We start from the raw sequence: 14,044 nt of genomic DNA, 5'->3' as shown, positions 1-14,044 counted from the left end.
AGCCTAATTGGGCAACTAATTGTCCCCAAAGCTATACCTGGGAGGGGGAGGTCTAAATCATTAAGAGGCAACCTGCCATTTAATTATGACAATAATTTATCTTTTTTCCCCCCAATGGTATGTCTCTTCCTCAGACCCAACTTGAGCTTCTGACGTTTCAGCTGGAACTCCTACTACCATTTTGTGAATATTTCTACCTGCATGAAATTGTGGGAGAACATTCGTCTTCTTCCTTCTAGGTTTCTTGTGCTAAGCCAAATTCAGAGACCAAGAGCCAAATAATAGAGCTGTGCATACCTTAGGCTTTGTGGCACTCAGATCTCTCCATCTTAGCAAGCTTGCTACATACAAGAGCTCCTCTCCGTTAACCAGACAGAGCTGCATCCCAGAGTCAGACCCCAGCAAACCAGAAGAGCTGGATTTCGTGGTCCCTGGCCTGTCTGCGGTCATCATGGAAACCTGACCTCTGCGACATTGTCTAGAGAAGATATTCCCAGCCAAAGGTCACAACCTGAGCCCCCACATCCTGTCCCTAGACACTAGAACCTATAAACTGCCTACAATGAATAGTGGTTACGTCACCATGCTTGAAAAGCAACACAAAAAATGACATTCAATGGGGAGCACCGCACTCGTGCTCATTCCAATCCAACTATATTTTTTAAAAGGGGAGAGACTGTCAATGTAGCTGCTCACTTCCATGCACGCAAATCCCATATGCAGCCTTTCACTCAGCATTCAGCTGAACTCCAGAAAATCATGAACCACTTTCCTACAACAGGGGTAGATGAGGTGCCTGCCACACAGGACTCCTTCCTTGAGATGAGCTGAGCTCATCTGGCTTCACTGAACAGTCTAGCTAAGCCACATACATAACTTTAGCGCCCATGTCAAAAGTATACCCCCCTCATACAGGAGAAACTGCTGCAAACCCAAGTGTGATTTCCATCTCATCATAATGGATCCTGTGACATCCAGGTCTCTAAGGCCCTCAGTAATAATTTTTCAAGGCCATCTGGAATAAATAGAAGTTTCGCTCAAAGCTGCATGTATGCAAATTTCTGCACTTTAAATGGATTCTGTCCTTAAGTGCATAAACCAAAAAGCATGGAAGCAATTGGATTAGAAAAGCAAGGGTTTTTTTTTAACCACCCTCTAATTGGCATTAAGTCACCAAACATTGTCAAACACATATCACTTGCTTAATTACTTTGTGTGCACATGTGTATATCTTTATAACTTCATAAACATATAAATGAGAGGGAGATATGCAGATTTAATGTACACCCATATGGTGATAAATACAAAAGCTGCCAGAAGATTGTAAAATGCTATACTAACACTAAAATGGTATCTTTTTTATCTTTTGCTTTGCTTCCAAGTCACAAAGAACAAACTAAGAGTGGTAGATGCTAAGCATGGATCCTTACCTTAAAGGAGAAATATGCATAGGCCATTTTGTTCAATAACGCAAAATATTTTTAAAAAATACCTTGCTTCAGGTCCAGTCACATCTTAGCGTAATTGTCTTTTATTAATCTTATGGTGTGTTTATGTGTAAAATCGTTTCTACATGTCCATTAAAGTTTGTATTGAAGTGACTTTTCATAAACAGCCTACTATGCATCATTCACCCCAGTATGCTTCATTTCAACAGTGCTTTTATGAGTTGGAGTTGACCTATTACGCTCCTAGAACATACTGTACCACCCTCAGCAAAACCAATCACAAAAATAATAAGTAGTTTTGCCTCTAGTGTATCTAGTAAATAGGCTCCATTTTCCAACCTTCGGGATGTCATGCCAGTTAATTTTCTACTTAGCAAAGCCTCAGCAGTGAGGTATCTGCCAAGATGGCCACCATTCCAAGGTCACACTGGCTCTGGTTATCGTGGGCGTCTTTTTCCCATGCTTCCAATGCCGTCAACCTAATTTCTTGGCCACCCACATTAATGTCTGCCAGGCTGGTAGGCCCATGCTAATTTACATATTCTCTTTTCCAAAGCCACCTCTTCCAAAAGAGAGAGAAGTGTGACTCCTCTCTTCGTGATGAGCCCCCGGGGATGAGAGCAGGCTTCAGGATACATCACTTGGTTTTGGAGAAAGTGTCCTTATTTGACAGGCTCCTTGTGTTTTGGGGCTATATGAACTGATCTGGCCAAACTCATTCACACTACCCTCCAAAGGCTGTGTCTACACAGACCAAATGCAGCAAAAAAAGCAATGGTCATTTATAGAAACAGGCTGCAGTCAAGAGCAGTGCAACTGACATTGCTAATGAACCAACTGCCAACATTCCAGAAGGACTAAGATGCTTTGGCCTCTTACAAATCTTATCAAGTGTGTGCACCATATTTTAAGTCCACATGGGGCATAAATTAAAATACAGTTAAGGTCCTCATTTTCCTTATCTGAAAAAAAAAATCTTTCCTCTAATGTAACTCCTTTCTTTTTTTATTTCCCCTTAAACAGCATTCTTCTGTGTACATCAGTGTCGAAAGCATTTGCAGTATCTTGGATATCTACTTATTTTTTTTATTGTTGGATATCTAAATCTTTATTTAAGAAGGGGCAAAAAGAGCTGCAGAATTCACCCTTGAAGAGTAATTTTTACTGACCTTTCTAAAAGATGCTTTGAAAAAAAAAAATCAGTTAACAGGTCTCCATTTTACTTAGCTTGTATAGTAGACACGGCCAAAAAACGGGTAGAGGCTTTTGGAGATTTGTCTGCAAACTTAGCAGACGTTAAAACATATCAGACAGGCCATGCAGCCCAGCTGATTTTAATTGCCAGCTCTAATATTGGCTGGCTGCGTAGATTTGGGCCCAATTCTCTGGTTTTGTTTGTTTGTTTGTTTCTTAACTTTCAATGGGTTTTTAAAACATCTACTTTACAGGGCTGTTTTGAGGATTAAATGAGAAAAATACATGATCTGCCCTTGGCATAGGCCCTGACTTAATAAGTACCCCAAAACCTTAATAGGTCTTCAGGGAAAGTCAGGCCAAGCTACCTGGGTCAAACCATCATTTTCCAGGACTTCTCTTTGCCAAAGTCTTGGAGTTCTACACTCTTGCATATGAATTAGGAAGCCTGATGTAGTCGGTGAAGGATTGGCGATACTTCCAAATATATCAGACTACTGATGTTCCTTCTCATGCACTCAGATAGAGCCTGATCCCTTGTTCCTGCCTGACTGGTTTACAGCATCTAGTGACTAAGCACTGCATGGGCAGATCGTATGGTCTGTAAGATATTTACTCACTGAAGTTTTTCCAGACTAACTTTACAGCTTAGTATATGGTCTATTTTTACAAGCGTTCCATATGTGCTTGAGAAGAATGTGCGTTCTTCTAATTGGGTGCAGGTCCACTGCACTGAGCTTGTTAACCAAATCTTCTGTATCCTTACCCATTTTTGCGTTTTTTTCATCTGTCAATTTCTGAAAGTGGTTAGCAGATTTTACAATGTCTCCTTATAGCTCTGTCAATTTTTGCTTTATATATTTTAAAATGGTATTGTGTACGAGTTTAAACTGCTATCTGAAAAGTGGAACTTTTTGCCATTATTCAGTGATCCTGTTGATCCCCAATAAAGGTTCTGCTTCAGTCTATTTGTCTGATATCAGTTTAACTACTTCAGCTTCCTTCTGGTTAGTATTTGCATAGTATATCCTTTCCAATCCTACCTATATCCTTATGTATTAGCTTTGTCTCTTATACACAGCACGTAGCTGGATTTTCTATTCTCCTCCAGTGTGATAATCTGTGTCTTTCAACCAGGGTTTAGTCAATTTCTATTTATTATAACAACTGAGAAGCTGGCTGCCAAGATCAAAAGACCTTTTTAAAGTATCTCTGAGTTTCCTGGCTGTAACCTGGTTACCCTGGTCAATTTCTAAATACTCTGCTTGCAGTCATTCTCCTGTGGGAAGTTAGCAAAGTCCAGTGATCTCCATCAGTGAATTGGAGCTGGTACTATACTGAAGACTTGTCTTTATTAGTACAGTTATGGGAGAAAGTCAATTAACGCAAGGAATGGTGCACAAAGACCTAATCCATTTGATGTAAATCAATGCATTACACATTTCAATTGCTCTGTATTCCTTCAGAAAAGTGCATGGAAGTGATTCATTAGAACTAAACTCTTCACAAGAAACAGAGCAATTCTCTTAGGCTCACTAGGGCATCTCTGCTAGTAAAATTTTAAAAAGCAATCAAACTGAATAAGAAGTCCTTTTTGCAGACATTTACATCGGGGAAGAACATGATTCTTGACATTTCAGAGTAAATGAAGTGCAAATTATTCTCTTATAATATATCCCAGAATTCAAGCTTAAATTGTGACTAAAAAAGAATCCATAGTTTAATCAGAAAAATATATTTATTGGAAATTCCCATGAGCTCCTATTTGATACATTTATATCAGGATAACAAGTTCATAACTATTGCTAAGTTATAAATATGAAATTTATGCAGAATTTGCATGTATTGAATTTTATTTTGAATTTGCAAGTGTGCCTATATTTGAATATTTATAATATTCCAGAAAAAGCACAGTGGAATGTGCAAGACAGATTTATTTAGTGTAATGCTCTGAAATGTGTCAAAGTCTTCAACACTGTTCTTAGAGGCAAAATGGCAGAAATAACAAATGGGATGCAATAAGACCAACAGAATAATCTGTGAAGTCCAATACCCAGTAAAACTAGAAAAGCTCTTTTGCCAATAAATATTTTACTGAAGTTAGACAAATATTTCTGGAAGCTTACAATGGCATTGTATTAGAAGATATAGACCATTAGTTGGATTGTTCATTATGCTTTAAGGGAAAGGAGAACATTCCCACCCATATTTTTCCCCCTAAACTCAGTGACTAGATATTTTATTTGTCATGGAATGTCGATATTAGCTTTTCCACTGTGAAGCACATTCTTTACACTGTCAAAATAACCAGTACCTAGAACGGAGTTTTAGCGGAGTTTCAACAGCCGGATTATGCACCTCAATGTACCTAGTAGCCCCTCAGATATCCAGAGCAGTTGAGGAATGAAGTGTTCTAAGCAACTTAATGCATAATTTATAAATTTAATTCATAAGCATATTCATTAATTTATAAGCATAATTTAATTTATAGATAACCAGTGGAAATGCTCTTATGAAGGAAAACTGCTCTGGGAGGAGGCTGCCCCAGCAAAGTGGACTCCCTTTCCTTCCAGAATGAGGGCAACTCAAGCACCAACTGACCTAAGCTCTCAGTGGTGGCTGTTTAGAAAGAGCCCCAAGACTTGACTCTTATAGCCAGACCATTAGCTCTGGTAACTGCTCACTTGGAAAGAGGCTCATGAAGATTCAAAGTCCAGGCTGCCTTGGGTGGCTCTGGCCAAGCCAAGCAAGTCTTATTATTTCCAACTGCGTGCCATTATTAATTTCCTGTCCCATTTAATTTTTAAACAGAGAAGAAACAATAGCCATATACTCAAATATCTCTATGATGTACTGGTGTAAGCGTTCCATGGTTTCTTTGGCATATGATAACAGCCACTCATCAAAAAAAATCAACAGCCGATTCCTGACTTATCACCTCCGCCTTTCAGTCTGAAAGTTTATTTAGCTGAGACTGCTCTCCTCATTAAGAACTCCCCCAGATACTGGGGCGCCTGGGTGGCTCTGTCAGTTATGCGTCTGACTTCGGCTCAGGTCATGATCTCTGCTCAGGGTCCTGGGATCGAGCCCCGCCCCATCTCCACTCCGCAGGGAGCCTGCTTGTCCCTGCCCCTCCCTCTCTTCCACTCCCCCTCCCCCTCTCCCTCTCCCCCTGCTCTCTCTCTCTCTCTCTCTCTCTCTCTCAAATAAATAAATAAAATTTAAAAAAAAAAAGAACTCCCTGGATATCAAGAAGCTAATGAAATAGCCAGCCATGGTCTTCAGGAACCAAAACGTTGACCTGAGTATAATTTATCACAGCCATGATAAAACATCATTTTAAAAACTGTTAATGTTTACTTTTATTATAAAAGTAGTGCATACTCATAAAGGAAATGCAAAACCCCCAGAGAAGCAGAATAAGAATAAACCGGGGCGCCTGGGTGGCTCAGTGGGTTAAATGTCTCCCTTGGGCTAGGTCATGATCCTGCCCAGTGGGGAGCCTGCTTCTCCCTCTGCCACTCCCCCTGCTTGTGCGTGCGCTCGCTCTCTCTCTGTCAAATAAATGAAAAATCGTTAAAAAAAAAAGAATAAGAATAAATCACAAATTGATTTACTAATATCCTGGTATTTTTCTTTCATTCTTTGTCTTTTACGCTTAGATTGGGGGGAATGGGAAGATGTGTGTGTGTGTGTGTGTGTGTGTGTGTGTGTGTGTGTGTGTCCGTCTCTCCCTCTCCCCACTCCCTCTCTCTAACATAGCTGTCCTTATACTGGGTCCATAATTGTCTATATCTTTTTCCCTTAGCTTTAAATCACCAGCAATTTTCCATACTCTCTGGAAAGACATTTAAATGATTTTCTAATAATCCTTCAAGTGGATGTACTGAGATTCCTTGAACCATTCTCCTCTATGTGGATGTCCAGATTTTTCCAATTTGTTGCATTTATAAAGAACTCCAGCTAGCCTCCCAGTGTACCATTATATCATCCTATACCTCCCCCTCCCATGGCATTTCTCACAATTTTAAGCCATTAATTGTTGGTTTCATGTCTATCTTTCCCATTCCATGAAGGTAGGAAACACAACAGGGCCCCCAGCACATAGCCCAGTGATAGGGGACACAAAGTAATTATCTGTTGATTAAAAAGTGAAGAAAGAAATGAGTGAGTGAATGAAAAACACATATAGGATTATGGTTTTCAGTAAAATCCTGGAAAAGAAATTATGGGTCAAAGAAAATATTTTTAATGTTCTTCATTTATGTTATCTAATTTATTTCCAAAAGAATCGTTCAAACATATATGACCACTAACGATGTATGAGAATTATGAGACTGATGGTGGTGGTGATATATGTCGAGGTTTTTTATTTTTTGTGTTTTTTTTTTTTTAAATCAGGGCTAATAAAGAGGCAAAAGGTGTTCCTACACTTAATGACTTAAAGTTGCATACCTTTACTCCCAGTGGGACTGAACGATTTTTCCACATCTGTAAACTAGCTGTGCGTCCCCTGTCGTAACTTGTCGGTCCGTATCCTTTGTTTTTCTAATCAATTTGTAGGAGTCCCTTATACAGAAAAGATGTCATCTTTTTCTCTGTTTTATTTGTTGTGTCTATTGTCATCAGTTTGACAATATGCCATTTCATTTTGGCTACTTTTTGACAGATGAACAGTTCTTGTTTTTATGCAATCTAACGGTCTATCTTTTCCTCCCTTCAAACATCCTTTGCCTTGGCTAAGAGTTCCACGTGTGAATTGCAGCTATCATTTAAATAATAATGCCAACTGTGAAAGCAGATTAACTGGGTTCATAGACTCCCGCATACACAACTAAGCCCTCATCTGCCCCAGAGTGGTTTTCCCTTCCCTACGAGCCCTGGCCACAACACATCCAGGCAACATAGACTGGCCACAACTCTGTAGTATGTAGAGTGCCCACCCCGCCCACACTAGATCCCCTTCTCGACCTCTCTGATTTGATCACTGGTACCACCTCCACTCCAAACTAGAAATCAGGGAGGGGCATTCAACTGGACTCCAGCCTTCGTTTCCTTTTGTATTTCTTAGATGCCTTCCATCCAAGGGCTTCTCCTACTCACTGGGGTTCAACTTCCTCATTGCCATCCCAGGACCTCGACCATGAGGCCTCACCCCACCTCCCTCCTTCACCCTGTCCCAACCATGACCTTCTCAGTTCTGGCCAGCCCTGGCTAGGTGAGGCTGCTGAACCGCACGATGCCAGGAGGATGCCATGCCCACCCACAATGTCTCTTTTCTTCTAAATACAGCCCACATATTCCCAGACGTGTTCCTGAATACATCTCGCCTTTTTCTGGCCTGTTCCTCATTGTTTAGAAGGAATGGGCCTGAGAAAGTATCTTGGTTAAATCTCCCATTCTACAGAGGAGGATGGACCTGCCCCAAATCACAAGCCCCCCCGCCACCTCTACCCCCACTCTGACCCACAGTTCTGCACTTGGGCCTCTAATCTTTATGGACTTGAGGCTGAAGACGGTGACCTTGGCTCTTCTGGCTTTCTCTAGGCTCTAATCGCCCCCAACTTCTAGCATTGTGCAGAGGTCACAATTCTTCAGAGTTTCCTGATTAGACATCAACTTCCCCATAAACAGATGGACTTTTCTCTATGTTTCACTATATTCCTGTAAAGGTGTGACATTTTAAAGACATGCTTGATATTCAAATCATTTCCAAACAAAATTCATCTCCTTTATTAAATGTCTAAAATACCAAATTATTTTGTTCTGCCGTAAACTCTGCGAGAGCAAGGATGACATGCCTTCCCTGGAAGATAATGGGCAGTTTCACAAAATTTTGCTTAATGAATAACGATGGAAAAGATGACTAATCTTTAATGTCACTTCATACTACTGAAGTTGACAACAGACATCTATAAAAGACAAGCTCTGACATTCTTCTTGCTGCATAACACCACTTCTCTAAAATTACTATTAAGAAATGCTAAGTCTGAAGAGCCTTTTATACTACCCCGAGAACTGAGAGGTTTTTAAATTTTGTTTTATTTATTTATTTGAGAGAGAGAGTTCGCGCGGTGGTGGGTGGGGGTTGGGAGGGGCAGAGGGAGAAGGGTGGGGCTCGATCCCAGGACCCTGAGATCACAACCTGAGCAAAAGGCAGACACTTAACCCACTGAGCCACCCAGGCAGCCACCCGAGAACTGAGAGTTTTGTCAGGACTCCAACAACACGTCTGCCATCCATGTGGCCATGCTAACAAATCCTGCTCAGGTTCGACAGATGTGACAGCGAGTTTCTCCCCTTCTCCTGCGAAATAGGTGGGAGAGTATAGCAGCTCCCCTTAAAGGCAGCTGAAGAAATGCACGCTGGACGATGAAGCTGCCCCCCCCCCCCCCCGTGAGATCCTGGTGGGCCACAGCCCGAAGGGCCACAGGGGGGCATCGCTGCAAGCCGGGCCTATTAGCCCGCCTCACTGCCAAATCCCAAACGGGAAGGAGTGTGAGCGTGGGCACGGGAGGTGTGATGGGCACAGGCACCATGGGGTTCCTGCGAAGATGGAGCTCGTTCAAAATAGAGACACCTTTTCAGAAGAAAGGGAAAGAAAAAGAGAGCTTTTCTCCCTATAAAATGCCTTTTAGTCCTTTCCCGTCAGGGATAGCCTACTGGATTTTAGATGACAATTAATTACTCTTCCATATGGCTGCTGGAAAATTCAGAGACACTAAAAGTCTAGGATGCAACAGGAATATCATGCTCAGAGCCTTTGACCTGTAGAGCCACAGACCCTGGCCCATGCCCCCTGTGTGTGCCAGCCAGCACAGTACCTGGCAGAGAAAAATGAGGCCAGCGCACGTTCTCTGTGCCCAATTCAGAATTTCTCCCACAGACAGAGTGGTGCTCTGGAGTTGGCTACAAACAGAGGGAATTTGGCCTGAGAAAAGCCTGCAGAATTTGGGAGTTTTAACAGCTGGTAAGCAAGAATGTTTTGATACATTTTCAAAAAATGGTCTTAGAAATTCTAGAATGAGCAGGACCCTTCTCTGACCCCAAACAACATATTGGCAGACAGATGCATGAAATGCAATTTCTAGTTTCTGTCTTCTTTTTTTTTTAAGAAATATTATTCTCAAAAATAAACAACTTGAACCTTTTGCCAGCCCAGCATTCTCTGTCTTTGTCCTCACCAGGCAACGTGCTCACAGTCATTTCTATTCAGCAGTTATATATCACCCGAGCCCGCTGCCATCCCCGGAGGCAGGGAAGCATGGCCAAAGTAGCACTGGGAGCAGGATTCAGGGTCTTGGCTCGCAGCCACGATGGCCTCTCACACCCCCTGTCATGTGGATAGATGGCTGCGAGTCAGAAGGTGGCCCTTGTTGCTGCTGGTGCTTATCCACCAGGCCCCCAAGCGGGCTCCCATCCTGCACAGCTTTGTGGTGATTTCCAACATGGCAGCCACCCAGCCACGAGACCCCACTCACCCACCCACCCCCAGGGAGCAGAGAGCCTCAGGGAGCTAGAACTCTCTTCTCCTCCCCAGGGGTGTGGCAACCCCGGTCCGATCCTGCGTCCAAACTCACACGGGTAGCGCATCCTGAAACCAGGGACGATGTGGGTGGTACCACTATCAGTTCTCGTTTATCCAGGACTCCCTCTGTGAGCATCACTGCCACAAAATGCCTCACTGGGCTTGGGCCAGGACCCCGTTCATCAAGGCGCACTCAAGGGAGCAGACAGAACTGAAGCAAGATTCCTGCTGGGCCACCCCAGAGCTCGACAACCTTGAGAAAGTCCGGCAGCCCCTTTGGCCTACACTCTCATCTGATAAATGGGGATGCTTTTGCCCACACCACCCTCTCCCCAAAGATACTGCAAGTTTATGGCGAAATACCAGAGATAAGTGGATGTGAAAGCTCAGCAGACACTGGGACGCACACTCCATACATACAAGGCCTGGACAGGCCCCAGTCCAAGGTCACACAGCTGGTTCATGGCTAGCCTGGAGCGAAGGCCCAGGTGTCAGGACTCCCAGGCCAAACAGGCACGCCCCACTGTTCCCCTCGGTTCAGCGGAGCACAGAGACCACCAGCTGGCCCAGAAGGCCACTCCGAGCGGGAACTCTGCTCGGCTGACTCTCATCCCCCGAGGCGGGCTCCTCACCCCCACATGGCACTGCTGCCCCCGTGTCTTGATTTTCACCACACACACACTCACACACACACACTTCACGCATACCTTCGCTCCTCTAGATTATCAGCACTCACTGAACTGGTCCTGAAGGCGGGGATGTATCAACACCCTGGGAAATTCTGGAACCCTCAAGCTACCGCTATTCTTCAAGATGAAGATTTCTGGAGGTGGGTGGAAATTAATGAAATAAAAAGATGCCTTTGGGGTGGCAATGTGTTTCTCTGGCAAATTTTATTTCATTTGTGCAAATGGTGTAAGATCCGGTAACTCTCTTTAAAAAGTGGTTCTTCTTCGATTAGACTAGATGGCACTGTGGTATCGCCCTTTTACGACCAAGTAAAATCTCATTTCATGTCAGATAATGTCGCTTCTATTTGGGACCATCCAAAAGGGACCTCCCCTTGAGGGTACTGGTTACCTAATGGAAAATTTCTGAGGGAATGTGCCAGAGGATAGTGGCCACCAAATACATAATCGGGATCACATTTGTAAGGTTTGTTTAGGGACCGCGTCACACCCCGATCTACATGTCCAGGAGGATTTTCAAAGGCACATGTGTCCTGTGGAGCTCTACACCTACAAGCTCCATCAGCAAGTGAGATTATTTTCAATATTCCCAAATTGTTTGGAATCTTCTTAAATAAACCCCAGTATCTTAAGGTGACAATGACTTACACAATTCTTACAATGGACTGAGGCGACAAACCTTCCTGGAGCCAAGGTTCTCTTAGGATGAAAAAAAGAAAATCTATTAGGGCTGTAAAGGCACTGAACATTCAACAGATTCTGCCAGAATCCCAGCATTCAAGAAAGGCCGCCGTAAAGTGAGGGAAAGGAGCGTGAGCAGGGGTGAGCAGAAAGTCAGAGGGCTCCATTTGCCTGCGTCTGGAAAGAAGAAACTGCACTAGCTTTTGCATTCCAGGAGCCCTCTGCAAGGCATCTCCTTGTCCAAGGCACAGAGTACCCCGCGGCGCCGGGGGGGGGGGGGGCGTGGAGCGGTTGAGGCAGCAGAGGTAGGAGTTAGGAGCGGATCCAGGTAGGCAGCTGCTGAAAACAGGGCCCCTGGGGTCGCCTGATGGAGAGGCAGAGAGCACAGCCCACAGCCGTGTCCTTGCCTGCTCAAAGACCCTTCCAGAGGCCCCCTGGCAATTAGACGCATCCAGTGCATTCCCTGGACTCCTCGGCCAGGCCCTGATGTGTTTTAGGGACAGTGGCATAATCCGGAGCCCTAGCTGGAGCAACTCCAGCCCAACACGCCCTTCTCCCCCTACCCCTTTTATGGCACTCCATGACCTCCAGCAACCAGGCATTGCGGCTCCATGAAGGAAAATGCCCTAGCTTCAAAAGCAACTGGCTACAGGCTCTTCATAAATCACCATTTTCCGCATCGGCCCTGGGGTTCCCAGCGCGTGGGCTGCCGGCCCCCCACGCTGGGGCTCAGGATTTGTACATGTACATCTGGAGAGGTTTCTCAAGAGCGACCCCCCACACGGGGTCAGGGCAGCGTCCCAGCTCGTCCTTCGGCACGCAGGGTGCCCCCTCGCACTCGCAAAGCGCTGCGGATGACCCGAGGGCAGCCAGGGGCGGGGGACGTAAGCTGGGTCCCACCAGCTCTCTCCGGGTGTCCCCAAACAGCGGCAGAGGGATACCCACTTGCCCAGGGAGAGCAGAACCAGAGGACAGAAAGGAGAGTGGCAAAAGTCAAAGAAAAAGAGAAAAATCAGAATGGGTAAAAGAGAAAGAACGAGAAGCAAAGTGAGAAGAGAGGGAGAAGGCAAGAGCGAGCGGCCAGGGACCCACAAGTACGGGAGCAAGAGAAAGAGAGAAAGGCAGATAGAGGAAGTGAGAAAAGGAGGTGAGGGGAGAATGAGGGAGCGGGAAGAGGAAGAGTGGGCAGAAAGGAGGCTTCGGAACCGGGGTGCAGAGAGAGACAAGAGGGACTCAGGGACCTCACACACCGAGACCGGTTCTTGCCGGCGCTCCAGCCCGGAGTCCGCGTGCGGTACCCTGTCCCGGCGGCGGCCGGGGGGGGCGCTCGTTCGGGGCCTCCCGGACGCCCCCCCTCCCGCCCCCCGCACGCACTCCCAGCCACCAAGCAGGCCAACCCGCCGACAGACAGACAAGCCGTCCCGGGCCGCAGCGGACAGGCTTCCTGCGGCCGCCACCGCGCCATGAGCGTGCGCGCCAGGGAGTCTGGCGCCCGCCCAGTCCGGGCGCACCCGCCGGGCCCAGAGGTGCGCCCTGGGGCGCCGGCCGCGGCCAGCCGCGCCTCCCCGCCCTCCGCCCGCCCAGGCCCAGGTCCGCTCCCGCGCTCCAGGGTCCGGCTCCCCCGCGGGCGCGGCGCACTCACCTGGACGGTCTCAGTCTGGCGTCGCGCTTGCCGTCCACCACGGCGGGCACGCAGCTGGTGAGCTCGGTCCAGTCGGCGTGCAGCCCGCAGCTCCAGCCCGTGGAGAACCTGGAGAAGAGCCAGGTCTCCCGCTTACCCGGCCGGTGGCAAGTGCATTTCTTCTGACCCACGCGGCACTCGCACGGCTGCTCCAGCTGGATGTTGCGCACCAGGTGGCGGCCGAAAGTGGTGCCTCCGGTCTTCTGAATGTGCAGGAACACGATCAGGTCATCGCCCTTGATGTCGAAGTCTACCTTGCGCAGGAGGTCGCCGCGGCTGAAATTGTAACGGGGCACGAACCTGGCGGAGCTCTCATCCTCCGAGCGGTACGGGTCCGGCATCGGGGAGCTGAATGCCTGCAGGCGGAGGAGCTGACATTCTGTGCCGGGGCACACGTACTGGAGGACGATCACGGCAAATAGGAAGAGCATCACCAAAGCCAGCAGCAGCTTGTTGGATTTCTCATCCATGTTCCCGACGCTGGGGGAAACCCAAGCTCGTTACGTCAATCCCGCAGTTCAGCCCGCGCTCGCCTTGCGCCCGCACCGCCCCCTCCCCCCGGCGCCGCCGTTGCGCCCCCTTTCCCCTCCCCTCCACACCGAGTACTCCACGGCGGCGGCGGCGGCGGCGCCCTTCCCCGCTTCCTTCCTTCCCGGCAGGCTCAGCGCTGTGGCTCCTGCCGCACACCCCCCTCCCCCCGACTCCTTCCCGCTGGCCGCCTGCCCTCTCCCCCCGCCCCCCCTCCGCCGGAGCTCTCCAGAGCCGCGTCGCGGGGTCTCGTCCCCACGGGACGCCGCCTGGCCCGGTCGCCTCCACTCCCCAA

At 46.9% G+C, this 14,044-nt stretch overlaps 1 protein-coding gene across 2 annotated transcripts in view; it reads right to left on the bottom strand.

Moving 5' to 3' along the window:
• HS6ST2 (heparan sulfate 6-O-sulfotransferase 2) overlaps positions 1–14,044 on the bottom strand; it is a 280,536-nt gene that overhangs the window by 265,550 nt on the left and 942 nt on the right. For both annotated transcript variants that reach the window (XM_028092709.1, XM_028092710.1), the window contains exon 2: positions 13,183–13,701. In XM_028092709.1, coding sequence (XP_027948510.1) covers positions 13,183–13,701 — 519 coding nt within the window. The remainder of the gene's footprint in view (positions 1–13,182; positions 13,702–14,044) is intronic.

This window comes from Eumetopias jubatus, unplaced genomic scaffold, assembly GCF_037043125.1.
Source record: "Eumetopias jubatus isolate StellerSeaLion01/CBP00866 unplaced genomic scaffold, mEumJub1_p1.0 scaffold_11, whole genome shotgun sequence".
Taxonomy (NCBI): domain Eukaryota; kingdom Metazoa; phylum Chordata; class Mammalia; order Carnivora; family Otariidae; genus Eumetopias; species Eumetopias jubatus.
This window is presented reverse-complemented; position numbering and strand designations above follow the sequence as displayed.